Raw genomic sequence first — 19,630 nt, 5'->3', positions numbered from 1 at the left:
TTTGTCTCGTCTGCCAGTCGACCGTCGCGATACCAAAGAAGGGTCGTCAGAGTAAACTCAGGTAATTACAACAAATGTTCATAGTTAATTATGTCGTGTTGCACAATATTGGCTCATACTGTTTTACAAGGTACGTCATTATACATTGTACATATAAAGAATCCTCAATATATTTGAAAATAAATACATGTTTTGCATTTTTGTAGTGGGTAGATCACTTTGACTTGGTCGTTTTACAAGGAGCTCGCAGGCTGAAAAAGTGTGGGCACCCCTGTACTACACCATTCAAAGTAGATGCTGCCTGTGTGGACGGGAACCTTTCAAAGAACGGCGAGGAGAAAAAACATTGAAAGAGGAAAAAGAAAGGCCTTAAATACCAGAGACATCTGGACCAGGAGTCTGTCTTACGTTTCTCATTGTCATTAGTGATAAAGAGTCTCCCAACCGTGGACGTCGCTCGTCCTCGCTCGTCTACCTGCTCCTGACGTTTGCTGACGAATACAGTCACGGATGATTCGCCCGGCTATATCGGGACTCTTTTACACTTATAAGTAAGGTGCAGTATCAGACCCGATACAAAATATTGGCATCGGTTTATCGGTATCGGTTCATCTCTAGATCAAAGGGTTCTTTCTGCTCAGGGTCCCTTTGATCAGGTGCAGTTCAATTTGGACCCGACACCTTCTGATCCCGAGTCCACTCCTCTAACCTCCAACCTCCCAACTGGCAACTTTCTACATTTCCCAGATGCATGAATGTGCAATAGATACGTCTTAAAAATCGAAAAGGTTGTAATTAGCGTATAGCCACTGCTAATGTCGCGGCGTCTTTGCAAAGCGTTTGATTTCCTCCCTGCCCTCTGTAACCTTACTCTGCCTGCACAGCCGTCATTAAAACCAAACATCCAGAAAGAAAAGGAAAAACCAATCACTGTTGAATAATTCATCCTCATCAGAGCCGTTCTTGATATTTTGATGTCGTGGGGTCTTTTGATGTGTGTGCGCCATGCCTTTGTGTCAGTTTATTAGAAAACCGAGTGAGAACGGCTGGACAGTCTGAAGAGAGAGCCGGAGCGTGACAGCTCAAAGGGATGCTTCACTTTGGGCCGCTCATTTGGAAATATTTGCATTTGATTTTCACACTGATTATGCTAAAAGGCTTTGCTTCAAAGACTCGTAATTAACCCGGCGGAGAAGTAAGTGCTTTGGTAGTCACTCATGGAGGCAACAGATGTTCCTTGGATCGAAACTTAAAGGAACAAGAGGCTCGTCTGTTTAAAGAGCGTGTCAAAATAAAAGCGGGGCCGATCGCTTAGGATGTCTGCGCTCTTCCATTGTTAGTGTTTTTAACGTATTGTTCTCTGCTGCATGTGTCTGGTTTGATTGCAAACACAAACAGCAGCACCCACTAGTGGCCCAACATCAAAACTACATAATTTTCAGCGTTTCTGTGTGAATCATTTCCAAAAAGTGGCAGCGTAAACGGGGGTCTCTGTTGTTGCGGAGGCAACCATTCATGCCCCACAAACCAGAGTCAAAACTGAATAAATCCATCAGCAGCTCAAACCACCACCTGGTGGTATGAAGTGGTATTACCTGACTGTGACTCCGAGTCCATTTGTTAACTTCAATCGATGAACCTTCTTTTGAATCAAAGTTGGGACATTTGTAGATTTTTTTTTCTCATATTTTTGAAGTAGTTTCTACACAAAAAGTCTCATAATCTCATAACAGCGGTTGATTTCCAACAACACACACAACAATGCCGTCAATTTTTAGCAAAGTTTATTGAAGTAAATAAAATGAAAATGGAGGAATGTAACAAAACAAAATGAATCAAGGAGAAGAAATGTGGAAATAAAAGTTATTATGATGATTATTTTCATTTATTTCCACGAGAAACACAACAAAATGACTTTGAATGAGCAAACCGACGCATTTTGTTTTCGTAGCTGCCTGAAAGAAAAAAAAAAATCTCTCTAAGAACACACAGAAAGCCAGAACAAGGTGAATTCAGAATGTTTAGCTCCTCTGGAAAACAATAAAAAGTTGTGCGCTAAAGAGGGAAAAAAAGCGTAAATATTTACACGCAATCAACGTAAAACAAGCAACTAATACAAAACAAGACATTTACTTTAACAAACAATGAAAACTATCACGTTTTGTCAATTTTACTGCAGAATCTAGTTGAGAACTAGAGTCATTGTGCTAAATAGAGGCTAAAAGGCCTATTTCTCTCTATATAAGCTGAGATCTTCAGTATTATTATACGAAAACAGTCGTTTTTGTAGAAATAATAAATAGCTTGGACGTGAAATGAATGAGCGAGTGAACTGTTAACTCAACAAAATGACTTATTTGTTCCTGCTGTGATAGAAAAGCAAGAGCGGTGAAGAGTCTGAAGAACACGTGTCATCCGCATCAGTAAACGTCTGTCTTCACCTCCACCTCAGGTCATTTCTCACTCAGCTGGATTTTTACAAGCAGTGCAGTGCCTCTCGTCCACGGTGGGTTTCGTTTGCCCTCAGTCTCGACTGCCAGGCTCTCTTTAATCAATCTGATTAAACTGATCAGTCAACGAGCTTGACTTCTCAGGCTTCGTTCACCTGATTCTTTCAATTAAAACGTCATACTTCTGTCGCGTTTTAACTGTTGGTTGACATGACGACGATGCAAACTGGAAACTTTCCTTAAAGGCGCAGTACTGCACATGAGCAGCATTGTCGTAGTAAATGTTTTTTTTTCTACAGAGCTGCATACAGATTGACGACAATATTAATGTCAGATCCCGGAGTAATGCTCGTGCTGCTCAACTCTTGAATGTGTGCGTTTCAGCCCGTCATCTGCATGAGCGGAGAAACGTTTCTTACATACCGAGTCGCCTTACATGCTGAAGAAAGGAGCTTCAACATTCACTGGGTGGCTGTATTATAAAAGCACAGCACCACCAAGTGGTCCGGCTACAAACTGCAGCATGTTTAACAGCCTCATTTTACCACAGTGAGGCGTCTGGACCAGTGGCGGCCTTCTTTGAGGTTCACGGGTTCAAATCCCACCACTGACATTTTGTGCCGTCAATTAAATTAATGTAAGCGAATTTTGCTCGAAATAAAAAAGACTTCCAGTCGATTGTTTTCCTGTAAACGGGGCTTATGTGTTATGAGGGCTGCACAGCGAAAGGAGAGAGTGGAGAAAGAAAAGACACGCAGCCCAGATTGAGGGCAAAGAAAACCCACACGTCTGAAGGAACCTCCAATCAAAGCGTTGTTCCTGAATGACGTTGAAGACAAGGCGCATTTACAGGGTCTTTGTTGGCGTGTACGCCTCTCATGCCTCGTTTACACGACGTTCCACGTGAAAACGCATCATTTTTTTTTTTTTCCCATTTTTGTTTCAGAAAAGTTTCCCGTTCACACTGCAACCTTTTTGAAAACGATGTCCCATATTCAAAAAACCACCTGCCGAGCAGCGTCTAAACTTGAAAACGTTGTCGTGTAAACGAGGCTTTAATGTGAACTAAAGACAGATAAACACATAGAAATCGTTGATCACACACACGCACACACACACACACACACACACACACACGCACACACACTTTCCACATGTCTGCAGGCAGACGTCGTTTTCCTGCCAAGCCGCCTCGTAGAGAGCGAATCCACCGATGAGCCGAACCAACCTCTCGGCCAGAGCGTCTTTTTGTGTAGACGAGAAACAACAGAAGCAAGTGTTTGTTCACTCCTACCTACGAATCGTCTGTACGCTAGCGTGTCGAAGCAGAAATGTCCGTGAGAAAAAAGAAAAAAAAAAAAAAGAAAAAAAAACTCCGACCAGCAGCTCAGTGGAGTTCAGTGGAGGAGCGGAGTGTTGCCACGGAAACATCCAGGTTTTCTTCTTGCTTTTTATGTTTAGTTGGGTTTTTTTGTTTTGTTTTGTTGGGTTTTTTTTTTTTGCTGTGGTTGAACTCAGTCCGTCTTTCTGTCCGGATGGCGAGCGACAAACTTCCCGCGCAGCCTGCGGCTCCAGGTTCGACTCACCGATCTGCTCAGCTGGTGGTCAGCTCCGGCTTCGGCGGCGACTCCAGACTCTCGGCCACTTCTCCCAGCTCGTCCAGCAGCTCCGTGAAGGCCGGCCGCCTGAAGGACTCCACCTGAGAGGACAAACCTCGATTAAATACCAAATGTGGACTAAACAAGGCAAAGTGAAGACTCTGATGAGCCTCTCAAAATGTCTTCTTTTGTCTCAAATTTCCAATTTCCTTACTTACTTACTTCAATTTGAAGCCTTTCGCTGATCTATTAAATAAACTGCTTGTTTTATGCCCATGCTTTTACCGTATTTCACAAATAAATAATGGATGCAACATTAGTTGATGAGAAACTTGTTTCGACAAAATGTTTCTATTTTTCTTGATTTTCATAATTAAAAGTGTGCAAGTAATTGTTATTTATTATTGTTACAAAAAACCTAATGAAAACCGTAACTGAGACCTCGTTTACACAACGACACTTCGAGTTGGTCATTTTTGCATTTTCGTTTCGGAAAAGTTTTGCGTTCACACAGTAATGTTTTGAAAGTGATGTCCGACTGCAGTGAAACGGAAGAAACAATATAGTTTGCACGTTGGGCCACGACATTAGTGAGCGTAATTAAGTAAATTATTTGATATCTGGCTTGACACTTTTCATTTAAATCTCTATTAACCTCTATTAAATAAACTGCTTGTTTTATGCTCATGCTGTTACCGTATTTCACAAATAAATAATGGATGCAACATTAGTTGATGAGAAACTTGTTTCGACAAAATGTTTCTATTTTTCTTGATTTTCATAATTAAAAGTGTGCAAGTAATTGTTATTTATTATTGTTAAAAAAAAAACTTAATGAAAACCGTAACTGAGACCTCGTTTACGCGACGACATTTCAAGTTTTCGCATTTTCGTTTCGGAAAAGTTTTGCGTTCACACAGTAATGTTTTGAAAGTGATGTAAGAAACAATAAAGTTTGCACGTTGGGCCACGACATTAGTGAGCGTAATTAAGTAAATTATTTGATATCCGGCTTGACACTTTTCTTTTAAATCCACGTAGATCACTTTTATTTTGCTTTACATCACAGAGACATGGAAGGTTTTGGTAAATAGATATTGCACCGACTCTGTTCTTCCCCTTTCTTTTAGTTGGTCTCTTATTTATTTTTGTTTTTATTATTTTAATATTCGTACAACAATACAGCAACCAACAATTTGAACAATTTAAAAATATGGCATTATTGAAAAAATAAGAAAATACACCAACAAATATTCACCAAATTCTAAGCAATAAATGAAGAGAAAATAAATAAATAAGTACATACATAAATGAAAATACTCATTGACAATAATGATGAATAATAATATTCTCATGGTCTCTTATTTTTAATTGTATTTCAGCTCAAATTACACCGATCCTGGATTTTATAGACGTTTTAACACAGCATAGTATAGTACTGGATGTTTAGTTTTCCTTTATTGATTTATTTTATTCTAATATTACCAGTCGTTTTCAATTTTTAAGTCCAGTTTAACTTATTTTTTCTAAACTGTTCCAGGTTTGTGTTGCTCGTCAATCACCTGTGAAACACGTCGAGTTACATTTACGGAATGAGAAATGGTAAAGACGGTGAAGTTCGCCAGTGATTTGACTCCTCGTCTACTCACCATACAGCAGCTGGCGGCTAAATCCAGGAGCCGCTGAGGACAGTCGGTCACCAGCTCTCTGAACGCCGCCTTATCCAGGCCGTAGTCCTACACACACACACACACACACGAGATATTAATTTATACGCATCAATGTATTTCAAACCGATCAAAAGTACTTTGCGGGGTACCTCAAGGCTCTACACTTGATCCCCCTTGTTTGTATGTACATGCCACTCCTGGGTAAATGTTTCTTAATAGTTAATCTGTTGAAGATACTGACCTCATATCCATGACGATGATGATTTTAAAGCATCAAACTGTTTGTTTCTAAGTGTTTTTAAGAAATAATCCTAAACTGATTAAGATCCACAAAAATCTCATCAATGAAACATTGACTTGAAGAAAACATTGAAACAGTTTTTCAAAAAAGTCAATGACAATGACTCTTAATTCTGTATCAGAGCTCTTTCCATATATCGTTATTTTAAAGGTATTTTGACTGGTATAAACCCTCCATACCTCTTTAAGAGCCTCTTTTCTACCGTTATTTTTTCATGAATTTCTATGGATACGTCACTAACATTTACATTTAATTCTACTCACATCAAACAAAACCATCCAAGTGAGTTTTCTTTATTTTTCCGTTTTATTGTCATCAATTTCCACATTGTTGCACTTCCACTCCTTTTTCAGACGTCCTCGACTTCTTTAAATAAATCTACATCTTCCTATCAAGACAGATTTTTCTTTTTCTGCCTTCCCGTGACTTTGTAAAAAGTCTGTAGTTATTCTGTGTGTCTATGTGTAATAAAGAAATAAAAAAAATGAGTACACAGAGGAGCTGTACCTGCGATCTGGGGAGAATCTCCGGGTCTGCAGCGATCCTGGCTAAGATTTCACACAACACGATGCCAAAGGAGAAAACATCCACCTGGAATCAAACATTTCACAAGGTTAAAAAAAAAAAATATATATATATATATATGGAATTTTTTTTTTTTTTTTTAACCCTGAGGACAAAATGTCTTTTTCTCTTGGAGCAGTTAAAACTACTTCACCAGCAGGTTTAACGAAAACACATCAGATGCATGTAACACAGGAAAATATGATTAAATGGGAAGCAAAGTCTGTAAATACACTGACGATCAAACGCCAAGTATGATATGTCTTTTTAAAGTCATTTCACATTCTTAATGTCTTTTAGGACAAAGACCAAGGGTCCGGCTGTCTTGTTTAATGTTGTATTGGGAAAAGAACAACGGGATCTGGGAACTCAGACGCTTTGTTGTTGATTTCCCATTTAGGAGGGTTTTTACTTTTTATGTTCAATGAAAAAAAATTAAAAAGTTTTAAAATGTTAAAAAAAAAAAAAAATTCTATCGTGGTTTTTTTTTTTTTTGGGGTGGGAAATAAGCCCCGCCCTCCCTCGCCCGCACACGTTACCTTCCGGTCGTACGGCTCCCCCCGCAGCATCTCGGGCGCCATCCAGAACGCCGAGCCCACCAGCGACAGCTTCCTGCCGGGGTCCTTCACCGGCAGCTCCACCACCTCCCGGGCCAGGCCGAAGTCCGTCACCAGGGCCTCCCGGCCGCGAGACGTCACCCGGATCAGGCAGTTCTGGACGAGAGGGGGGGGCATGGAGGGAACTGAAGCAACGCTGCCAGCAGAGGGCGCTGCAGAGCCGCTGCGTTGACGGCGTCGGCAGAGAAAGAAAGATCTTTGTACGTGTGTGTGTGTGTGTGTGTGTGTGTGTGTGTGTGTGTGTGTGTGTGTGTGTTTGCCAGACAAACAGTCTCTCTGAGAGTCAATAGGCTCAATAGGATCTGCTGTCAGCACCTTTCCAGCGCACTAAATAATTTACCTCCACACTCGGGGAGCCAGTGGGCCGCCCGCGTGGCTCAGGGCTAGCCTCCATCACCTCCCCCCCCCCCCCCCCCCCACACACACACACACACACACACACACCTCAGACTGACAGCTTCGTGAAACAGCCGATACTTTCTGAGAAAAACGACTCGGCGAACGGCTGACTTGAGTTTCTGCGTGATGAGAGGCAGAAGCGTGGGTGGACTCCAGTCCATGTCATTGGCGGTATTAATGGTTTTGCATGCATGTAAATAAACGTCCTATCCACAGGAGTCTCAGGGTGTGTGTGTGTGTGTGTGTGTGTCTGTATCTGTGTGTGTGTGTGTGTGTGAGACTCTCAGCCATCTGGCTCTCATTGCACAGCAACTGGTTTCCATGCAGTAGCCTGTCATTATGAAGCTCCCGGGGGAAGAGAGAGAGAAGAAAAAAAAAAAAAAAAACCTCAGTCCCAGACTCGGACTCTAAATTTAGCGGCGGCACCGCACCTCTCCGCCAAGCAAAGCAACAGTTTGAGAGCAAAAAAAAAAAAAAAAAAAATGTAAACCGCTCGTAAATAAAGAGGGGGCAATAATTAGCCTCCCTTTTTTCCCCCCTCAGCTCCTTGTAGAGACTTTGTTATGTAATCTCGGCATGCGGACGTCCCACCAACGCTGACGTCACAAACTTGATGTGGCCAGAAACTTGAGTGTCGAAATGTCTTGATGTCGGTGTCGAAGCAGCAAAACCCCCACTTTTCCAAATGGGTTTAATCTCTATGTGGTCACTGGTTCCAATCCTGCATGGTTGGGTTTTTTTTTTCTTGTATAATACTTGATGTTACATTCTCTGTGTTTTCTGTTTAATTCTCCTGTAGCATTACTCATATAAGAACTATGACCGATATTGATGACAAATATTTAAATACCGTACAAAACGGATCAGAAACGTCAACGACACTCATGGAAAAGAAAAAAAAAAAAATCAGTCGTTCTGTCACGTAATCAAGAAATACAGACAAATTAATAAAGATAGTCGACGGAAGGCGGATAACTCCAAAACTAAAATCAATGTAATTAATCAAAGTAAAAAAAAGCTTGACAGGATAAATGTGATTAAAGAGAAATATATAAAATCATAGCAAAATATCGAAAGTGAAAACGACTATTAAGCTACTAAACAAACCACAGCCATTTTAAACTTCTTTAATTAGAATACATTATTTATTTGGGTTTTTTTGTTTGTTTTTTTAAATCTTATCTGGGTTTTATTTTGGTGTCCCGACATTTCCCTTGATTCGATTACTGACTATTTATTTACTGACTGAATGCATATATGAAGTCGTGGAAATACACCCGATTACAGTTTCAGGCTCTGTTTACATGGGAACGTTGAAAATGCAACTTTTTGTAAACGGCTCACCACGTATTCAAAACACTCCGATTGTGTTTCCATGGAAACGGGGGAGGGGGGGACTCAACTTTTCTGAAACGCTGCTCCGGTGCACCACGGCTGTAGTAAACAATTCTTCTGCACATGCTCAGTCGATGGACAATAACAAACATGGCCGCCTTTGTTGTGTCATGACTCCCAGTAACGACATCGTTTTCAGCATTTCTGACGTCGTTTTCAAAATGTCGTCGTGTAAACGCAGAACCGGTTTGAAACGAAAAAGTTAAAATGATGCATTTTCACTCAAAGCTAGCAAGGCAGCTAATTTTACAGCTTTGCCATTGGTCACTCAAAAACAAAAAGCTGTTTGGTTTATTTTAGCGTCTCTATTTACAACGTTTATCTGGTTAACTTCACAAGAGTTTCCAATTTTACTCATGACATTTTTTTTTCATGCAAATGCCCGGACTACTTTTAACAAACCGTTATAACATGCAACGTTGACAAGCTTCAACTATGTGTGATACTCACATTCATTACACGTGAATAATAAAGTCAAACTCAAGTTAATTACACTAGAAGGACAGTTTGATGGTCGAGGCTTCATAGAATATTTTCTGAATCAGTAAAAACATCAAATTACTTCCGTTTAATCAGCACGTTTGACAGTTTAGATGTAAATTAAGCTCAACTTATTAGTGCATCATCTCAATATCAGTTACGTTAAGTCGCCATCGACGGGACGCAGCCGATCGACGGACTTTACGGAGATCGTGACGTGGAATCGACAGAACTGGGTCGGAGTGGAACGTTGTGACGTGCAGCGGTCGGTCCTGACGTCCCGCGGAGAAGAGGCCTCGTTTCCCCTCACGCGGGGAGTCAACGTGCGAGTTATGTGCGCGGCAACGGCGTTCCGCTAGCAACCAGGCGATTAGCATGACAATGGCGAGCGTTTCATTTCTGACTGCTTCTGCCGGGAGGCCTGGCAACCGCGGGGGAGCCGCGCACCTACACACTGGGAACAGGCAGGACCCACGCACCGGTTTGAGGAGATTCAAGGACTCGTTCTGCTGCAGAGACGGAACGCTTCCTCGTAAAGTAGCGCCCGGAGCACACGGTATGTTCAAACCAGGTTTTACTGGGCTGAAAAGACCTGAGCTGCTCTGGTTCGGCAGCATTTTTTTGGGGGGGGGGTGAAATGCTTTCTAGTGATCGGTGATGAAAATGTAATTGAAAACAGCAGATTTCAGGGGGATTCCGTTTCCCACTGGAAGGGGGTCATATTAAGCAAAATTCACTTTCTAATGGGTTCCCCAATATGTTTCTCCACACCTGGAACGACGCCCCAGAGGTGAAGAAAGTGTGTCCTCTCTCTCCCTGGCTTGTTCCAGGTTTTAAAAAGTGTGTTGCTCCAACCAGCCAATCAGAAATCAAACCCTATATAGTGTCATCGGGGGGTTTAGCCAATCACAATAAAGGCAGGCTCCTCCCCCCTTTGACTCCTCCCACAATCAGGCAGCTCCGCTCTGGCACATGGCGCCACGAGAGGAAGTACTTCCTCCTTCTTCCTATAGATGGGCGTGTGTGGGCGGAGCCAGTCCAGCTCACACAGACACAGCAGATTCTGAATGCAGCTCCTAGGATCCAATATTCAAATGGAGGAAAAATCTCGGAGAACGAATAAACCTTGAATACAATAGGTTTGGACCATCAAGAGCTTTAACTATTTATTCTTTACCCGAGGTTATGGAACAATTAGCTGGATGCTATTTCTTCCTCCACGTAACCATATGATTCTAGAAACACTCTACTGGAAGTGTGATGAGACAAAATAAACTCTTTAGATAAGCTTTAGTGCAAAATCTCAAACTGTACTGAAAGACTTGGACTTGTCAAGTGAAAACGCTTTTGTTTTCCAGAAACGCTTCACATTTGTACATTAACGTCTTGAAAACAAAGTCCATTTCAGCTGAAACGGCAGAAACACTGAAAACGACGTAGTGAGCATCTCGGGCCACAGGTTGGCGCTGTTGTCTGTTTTTTGTAATTAAACCACACACACACACACACACACACACACACGCAGCGGTTGAACAATACACTATAAACATTAACGACGGGATTATCCCAATGTATTATGTATTAAAGGCGGTGGCGGCTGAGTTGGTCGACGTCTCCTATTCGCAAGATTTTGATCAAAATGTGTCCCCCGGATGAGACACTGGACAGAAACGTCATTCTCAATCAAAATCGGACATATCGGCCATGATCATTAGTGTGTGTTGTTTTTTTTTAATGTGAAACGGTTGTTGTTCGACACGTCGAAGCGTCTAACAAGCAGGGGGGAGTCACCTTGGAGTTGAGGTCTCGGTGGTAAATGTTCTTGTAGTGCAGGTAGATCATCCCTCGGCTGATGTCACAGGCCAGCTCCACCTTCTCCTTCCAGCACAGAGGAACGTCTTTCCTGGCCAGAAGCTCCTCCAAGCAGCCGCCATTCACGTACTGAAACGCCAAATATCCAGATGTGAGAATTAAATTATTTTTTTTTAAAAGAAGAAAATAAACATTTATAAGGCACTCGTTGAAATATTGTTCAAGAATATTCAGAACTTGCCCTTTAAATTCAAGATTTTTTAGAAATGTATGAATGTTGCTAAAGCTCTGAGAAAATTACCATATTATCTGGACTATGTGTTGCACTTTTTTTTTTTTTTTTGCTGCTCATGTAACTCATATACATGATAATTCAAAATATACATGTACGTACAATCCGTGGCCACTAGATGTCACAGTATGACAAATGAAAACTGCTACAGTACCACAGAAATAAAGCCTCCATTGCGATTTTTCCTATTGTTGAGGCTTTTTTTAATTTAATCAACAACACATTATATTCAGGAGTGACTTACGGTCTGGATATAACAATAATATATACAAATAATTTCCTAATTTTACATCCCGTTCATGTATTCCCACATACATCATTTTGGCTTTTCTTGATACCGATTATATATATTTCAAATGTGACCGTGAACAGAAATGGCATGATGTCTTGTAAAAGTTGGAAAAGAAATTATGTAAAACAAGCAAAGGAAAAAAAAACGAGAGCTCCAGATCTGATTGCGCAATACGAGACGTGACTCAACACTTCTCAAATCTGTTGTTCAGAACCGAGCCAGCAAACACTGGAACACTGACGGTGACTCAGAAAGACGCAGCTCACCTCTAAGATGGGATACAGCTTGTCTTCTTTCACACAGATCCCCAGATATCTAGAAAAAAAAAAAGAGCAACAATCAAGTGTTTGTCTCCAATATTACAAAAGAATACAGGCATGTTCATAAATCTACTGGCAGTGAAAGTGGTTCAATTTATTTCCTGCTGCAATAACTCCATTATTTTCATCAAAAATGTTACTTTAACATGCAAATAAAGTTAACACACGTCTTTATTTAATTCCAATTATCAGCTCATTTATTACATTTTTACAAGGAAAAAAGAGGAAAGAAAGAGAAAGGGAGGAAATGAAAAAGAATATTAAAAACAGATAAAAGAGGAAAAGGGAAATACAACATTGGCCTGTCATGGTAAAGCACAATCATATAAATTAAAAACAAAAACAAAGACTGAACAGAATGTGAAAGTAAAGAGAAAGTGACTCTAAAAGCTGATTATTGTCAATTATCAATAATAACAATAACAATATTAGGAACTATATTTAATGCCAGAAAAAGACACAAACAAAGCAATAAATCAATAATATTTTATATGCTGTAAGTTGTGTTACTTAAGTACATTTAAAGATTACACAGAAATCAATTCAGGATATTGAGCTTAATTTTTAAAATACAAATAAATCCAGACTAAATTTTCCAGACATTTGTGATGATTTTTTTGGCTTACAACTTTAATCCAGAACGCTGGAAATATTCGAAGACAGATTTGAGAAAGTTCCCACATAAAAAGAATGGAGATGTCGGACATCCTTCATTGTTTGTACACTTCAACTATGAGGGTCACAAACTAAAAAGAAAAGTCCATAAAATCACATCGTATGAGCTTTAAATAATTTGTATAGTTACCGTTCTTTAACGTTTTAAGTAAAATCTGAGAAGAAGTCTTTGGTCAAATCGCTCAGTATTGAAGTTTTATTAGTCGTAATCAGTGTGGCTCAGGCAAGAGCTCATTTTTAATTGCGAAAATAAGATTTTTGAAAGTTTCTGAGCCTAATGTGTTTATACAACACTTTATTTTAACAAACTAACTGAACATTTAAAACAAAATAGATTAAAAAACATAACTATTTAGCATTTTTAATGGGTTAAATTAATTGTGTGAAGGGATATGTACAAACATTTATAATTTATTTCAATAATAAAGTATTCAAGTATCCCTTGTTCTTCATTGCGTATTAATACAGAGCACAACAATTAATTTATATGGTTTTATTGTCTTTTCCATTATACGTCACATATTTTCTATAACTTAGACAACTTGGAAACCCTCACAGGCTTCAGGAGCGCGAGTGTGACGTTACCTGACGATGTTCGGGTGGGAGAGTTTCTGCAGGAGGCTGATCTCTCGCACGATGCTGTCCTGGTCCACGTCGTTTTTGTAGATCTTCACCACCATCACTTTGCGGGTGGTGCTGTGCATCACCTGTTTGGTTAAAGAGGAGAGGCGGAGCCGGCATTTCAGAAACAAGGCAGTTTCTCTTGTGCCGTCGTTAATGAAATGATAATTAGTTTTGTTCGATTGAAGTTTTTATGTGCAAATTTATAATATATTAACTGCTCTTTTCTCTTTTGCAGACTTTTTTGTAGTTTGGCTGCTCATGTGACTGGTATATAAAAATATATGGTACATACCATTTTCTACCACTAGATGTCACTGTATGACAACAGAAAGCTGCTACAGTGACACAGAATAACCTCAATTTCTACCATATTACTGAAGTCGAGAAAAAAAATCTACACCTCGGAAATTAAAGTGAAATCTACAAAATCAGCAGAAGAAAAAAACAAAACAAAAAAAAAGCAGGAGAAAGAGTTCAGAGAGTCTGGAAAAACTGAGGCGCGACTCATATTCAGATGTCACCTATATTCTGGAAAATACGGTAATCAAAATATTTTCATTTTGAAGTTGCAAGCGCACGTTTAACGAATGCATCGCGGTTCGTTCTGTGTTTTCATGGGTATCGTACATGTTCACATCGCGATGACGATCATTTATTGATGCTGGATCATCAATAAACGGAATCTATGTCTCTTTGGACTGCGGACGGAAACACAAATGTGGAAGAAGAGTTCAACTACTCCTGGTGGGAGGTGGGTCAACGTGAATGTCTGCCTTCCACAGTCTGCATTGGTCCACTCTAAAACATCATGGCAACACTCGGGCAACCGTTGTCATGGAAACATGGCAACTACTGAGGAGCGAGCGCACCGTGTTAAAATTTCAGGACAAAATGAATCGGGCAAGACGGAGACGGGGGAACTTTTGACAATGCGGGGAGGCGAGACTTGTTTGAAGGTTACGGGAAGACGTGAGAGAAACGATTGCGTGAAACGATGGAGGAGCGACACGGAAGCAGAGCACAAATAAACGGAAGACTGCAGAGAAAGAAATGGAAATGCTTTGTTGCGTTCAGTGGGTGCTTGATGCTCCGAACCCAATGAAAACGCAACTTTTTGAAAACGGCTACCAAGGCAGACAGTCTCGAAGACACTCTGACCCCCATCTCCGTGTCCAACTCCATCTCCATGGAAACAGGGGAAGTTGCAACTTTTTGAAAAAAAATGCTCTGACTCTGTCTCCATGGAAACGGGGAAAAACACAGCTTTTCTGAATTTGTGCATTTGCGTCATAGCTGTGGTAACTAGTTCTTCTGCACATGCTCAGTAGATGGACATTAACAGCAATGTCTTCCCCCAGGCCGTCAGGACTCCCAGTCTATATTCTCCCGGGACTTTTATTTTGATAGTCACCGTAATAGCAATCAAATTTCTTCGTCCGTCCGCTAGAATGACCGCGTCCTCCCATTGTTAATCTTTATACAGAGTTGTTCTCTGCTGCATGTCTGCGGTTTCATTACAAACACAAACAACAGCACCCACTAGTGGCCCAACATCAAAACTACACCGTTTTCCGGCGTTTCTGCCATTTCCGTGTACATGGACATCATTTTCAAAGTGTTGCCATATAAATACGAAACCTTTCTGAAACAGAAATGCAAAAAAAGTAGCCAGAGGATTTCAATTTGAGCAGCAGCAGCATCCGTCCTGCTCGTCTCTGTTTACCTCGCTGCGTCTGTCACCAACACGATGCTGTTATTTGAACCTAAGCTGTGAGTTAATGTGCAATTTGTCATTTGCTGATGCATCACAGACTCTGATTCACCTCTCCAAAAAAATAAAAAATAAACAAATAAATCAGCTAAATGGGTCAACTTCAGTGTGAAACTGGTAGAAATGTGGACATTTCTCGACCCTGAACCCCGAAACGCTCCCAAAGCTGTGCTGCTACTTTAAACGACAGCCGTCTCCGCTGGTGGGTGAGCGTGTGAAACGATGATTATGACTAAAAACAGAAAGCAACTTGCTTATGAAGCCAGGACAATGTGAAATGTGGGTGAAGCCGACTGACTGTCATTACTGCAGCTTATAATGTAAGTTGTCGCCGTTTCCTGTCACGTCAACGCCGCTTGTTCTTGTAAACCAACCCATGAAATCTTTACACCAGGTTAGACTAGATTCCGGGACTTCCCCAATCACTCATCCATCCTACAAACTGTTTCTTCATAATTTCATCGGGGACAAAGCTTGAATGTCTTGTACACTGGGACTGATGGAAGGTCCCGGGTTACTGAGCGACAGTTGTGACTCCCGAGGTCCCCGAAGCCGGTGGGCCAATTACAGAATGACAGGAATGTCCTAATTAGGGCCCGAAACAAAGCGAGCTTTGATGGCAGCTCACACGTAGGTGGCCTCGGATGGGTGGAGGAGTGGGGGGTGGACACGATAAGGGGGAACTAAAATATAAACAAACCTTGTAGACTTTGGAGAAAAAGCCGCTGCCGACCAGCTCGGCGCTGAAGTTTTCCCAGAACTCCAGCTTGCGGACGGCCGTGCGGAGCTTCTGCCAGCGGTCCACCTGGTAGTACTGGTCCGAGGACTCGCCGTAGAGCGTGGGACTGCTGGGCTCCGAGGACACGTCCACGTCGCACATGCTGGAGATGTCGGCTGGGGAGTTACAAACAGGTCAGGGTGGAAACGCTGTGATTTTAGGCTACGGCGATTAACTCGAGTCGAGTTCCGACAGAAGGAATTCACAGAAACTTTACATATCTATGCAGACGTGTCTGCTGTGAAGTGCGACTTCCAATCAAGGGCGATTGAAAGATACCAACCCATACCACCAAAGTTTATATTGTTAATAACGATGTCGCACCGCATACAATCACTCAAGGAGCTCACTCATTCAGGTTCCAGCTGGGTTTTTTTCTGTTAATAACTAAAAATTATGTAATCTTGAGCAATTTATTGTAATACTGTGTCAACTTGGGAGGAAAATAAATTAGTTTTCTTAAACTATGACTAAAAAATACAAATGCACCGATACTAGTGACGAGTATTGGTCCAATGCTGTGCAGCGGTAATTATAAAAGTGGTGCGACACCGTATCATTGACCAACATGTCACCTCAGCCGTGTGAAGATGAAAATGAAAATAAAAATGAATGAAGACTGTGAATTCAACAACCAAGCTTGTGCAACTTGGTGATCTGATTGAAGGGTTAATTTAAAACGACGGATTATAAAATGCAGGCGGGACGTTTTGGTGTTTCCATTATGAAACTCACGGAACACATTTTAGTTCAGTGGCTGGACCGCTAAAATGATGCATCACAACCTATAAACTTAAACTTTACAGTTTGTCTTTGTTGTGACACAGACTACTCATCTTGATAATATTTAGATTTCTACAGAAAATGACCACAATCCCAATATGAAGACGATTTTAAATTGAACCTTCTGATGCAAAATACAGTAATATGTCCAAAAACTTCTTCTTCTATAGCTGTTGCATTCTGGGAGTTTTTACAAACTTAAAAAAAATTATGTTTTCTTTGATGTCTTCACCATTTTCTTGGTGGTTTGACAGGATTTCGAGTCTCTTGTGGGCCAGTTTTATGTGTGACCCACCCAGTGGTGATCAGTGTGCGGCCAAATAAAGGTAAGCGACTGTGAAACCATCTAACTTCAACATATAAAACGCTTCCAAGATGCTTTGAGGAAAAGAAAACAAGCCGTTCCAGCTGTCGACGAATGTTTGAACGAACTCTTGAATTCAAATAAACCCTTTCTTGTTAGAAGACGTGATTCTCCAAGAAGCTGTGGCCGGTGTGTGGTTAAGCGGCGTTTACACAATGCAGCCGCAGCTGCTTGTACAAAATCCTCGACCTTTCCAAACGGTCCTGGTGTCTTTATACCAGAAGCGCTTTTGACTCGCCAGCGAAGAACAGGCCCGAAGTCAAAGACACACAATCAAAGAAAAGTGACCAAGTCAACAGCGTTTCGCCTCTGAAACGCTCTCGGTGGAATCTGTGGTTATGCAACTTTAGTTGACCCTGGAGCAGAAAGTCCACAAAACAGTGAAAATCGCAGTGACTGCGGTCAGAAAACCCTGGTTACGAATCCCGTTTGTGTTTGTGGACATATTTCAATGAAGTAACTGGGGATGTAATGTTGCAGAAACCCATTAAATGTTGAAGTAATAAATCTAGATTACAGGATCAGCAATGTATTGTCGTCACATTATAAAGTACTCCGGTCGGTTTCTGGGTATCGGCGAAGATCCAAATGTGAGTGGAGCGACTCTGAAAATGAGCCGTGTAATCACTTGTTAGGAAAGATTAAACGGGTTTCATGCCTATTGCTTTGCCTGGGCAGCCATTATTAAGTATTTCAATTGTACAACATGCTAAATTTGAAGTTTTATGAGGTGTAAAAATGATAAATGTCATTAACTGAAAAGGCAAAGCGAAAAGTCTGCGCTAATTTCTATAAATACATTTAGAATCATTGACATTTTGTGTGTTGATGTATTCCTCCTATTGTGGATCCTGGAAACCAGAAGCACATTTTAATCTCGTGGGACTTGTTTTTAAATGTGGTATGTGTTTATGCATTACATCAATGGGAAGGTAAGAGTGCCTGTGTGCCTACGCGGGTTCAACATGTTATAATGTTTGGATCTGATCTGAATCACTTCATTATTATTTATTAATATTTCAGCAACATCTGCAAAATATGTCTTTTTTTTTTTTTTAGCACAATGTCAAGAAATTGAATTTATAGAGATCGAATTTGAAAACAATTACAGACGACTTATTGTTTCAAAGTCTTTTTTTAAATCCGTCAATAAAACTATTCTGAATCATCTCCATATGTAAATTATAACTCAGTGATGTTATCCAGTTTTATTTTACAAGTATTTAAAAGTATTTGAAAAGACTGTAAATTTTTCTGAGAATCCTATTTTGCGGTAAAGTCACAAGGACATATGAGGATATTAGCAGGTAATATCAATGCTATGTCTGTATTTTAAATCAACGTTCATGCTTTGGGTATTTTTTAACTTGAAATAACCTTCTTTACATTCTTCATCACTTCTTCAGCTTTCCTCCCATCCACCACACGTTTCTTACACACTAGAAACTCTTTCTTTTCATTTTCTGATGCACATTTGATCAATTTTGACTTTAAATTGTGCAGATTTTTTTCGTGCTTTGTCAGTTAAATAAAGTGTAATGGAGGCTTTTCTGTGGTACCGTAGCGGAGCGCATGCATCATAACATTTCAATAAAAAAAGTCACATGACCAGCCAAAATAAAGTGTGACTTTATTCCAGAAAATACGGCAACTAGAATTGAACTGACTGTGCAGCTGCGGCTAAATTAAGCAGTAAAGATTGAGGTTTTTCCAAGGGGCTTTTTCAAGTTGCGCATTCATGAAGGTTTACCCAAAATTGTTAAGCTCTTGATTCTCATAATCCACGAGTAGTTTTCACTACATGTCACTCGCATATCTTCTCTTCACTCTGGCATCACACCAACCCGTATTAAATATTTCACACTGCACTCGGCCGCGGAGCCGATCACGCCAACACAATGGAGTGTGTGACGAGCAAAAGGGCAAATTTATTCACTTAACGGTATGAAAGCGACCCCACATGAAAAGGGGAGCTCACAAAAGGTCTAATTTCACTCTGCCACTTGTTAGCGGCACGGATGAAAGCAAGCGGGACCACTTTTCAGGGCGAAACAAAAGGCGGAGAATAATGCAGGGGCTTAAAATAGAAGCAAGTCCCTTCAATGAACTGTGACGGGAGACGTGACGGACGGGGGTTAGTTTTGTTTGTGGGAGGTGCTCGCGACACAACAAGGCCTCGCATTAGGATGTCAACTTTAAACTTTCCACAGAAAAGCAAATATAATGAAACGTTCTGGTGTAAAAGACAATGAAATATCCAAAAAGCTGGTTGCATTATGGGTGTTTTTACAAGTTTTGGCCCATGATCCTTATGTTTGATGTCCCTAAAAGGATAGGGTGACCAGGAATTAGAGCATCTTTCATTTCTTATGTGCTTGCTAGCTAGCTAGCTAGCTAGACAGATAGATAGATAGCAAGCACACAAGAAATGAAAGATGCTCTAAC

At 40.7% G+C, this 19,630-nt stretch overlaps 1 protein-coding gene across 1 annotated transcript in view; it reads right to left on the bottom strand.

The window, feature by feature from the left end:
* Positions 1–1,827: 1,827 nt before the first annotated feature.
* LOC308132603 (dual specificity testis-specific protein kinase 1) overlaps positions 1,828–19,630 on the bottom strand; it is a 31,177-nt gene continuing 13,374 nt past the window's right edge. Inside the window, exons 3-10 of the mRNA XM_080499755.1 lie at positions 15,961–16,154; positions 13,451–13,572; positions 12,137–12,185; positions 11,266–11,415; positions 7,123–7,296; positions 6,527–6,610; positions 5,698–5,784; positions 1,828–4,149 (exon numbers count right to left, since the gene is read on the bottom strand). Coding sequence (XP_080355881.1) covers positions 4,045–4,149; positions 5,698–5,784; positions 6,527–6,610; positions 7,123–7,296; positions 11,266–11,415; positions 12,137–12,185; positions 13,451–13,572; positions 15,961–16,154 — 965 coding nt within the window. The 3' untranslated portion in view covers positions 1,828–4,044. The remainder of the gene's footprint in view (positions 4,150–5,697; positions 5,785–6,526; positions 6,611–7,122; positions 7,297–11,265; positions 11,416–12,136; positions 12,186–13,450; positions 13,573–15,960; positions 16,155–19,630) is intronic.

This window comes from Blennius ocellaris (genome assembly GCF_963422515.1).
Source record: "Blennius ocellaris genome assembly, chromosome: 7".
Lineage (NCBI taxonomy): Eukaryota > Metazoa > Chordata > Actinopteri > Blenniiformes > Blenniidae > Blennius > Blennius ocellaris.
This window is presented reverse-complemented; position numbering and strand designations above follow the sequence as displayed.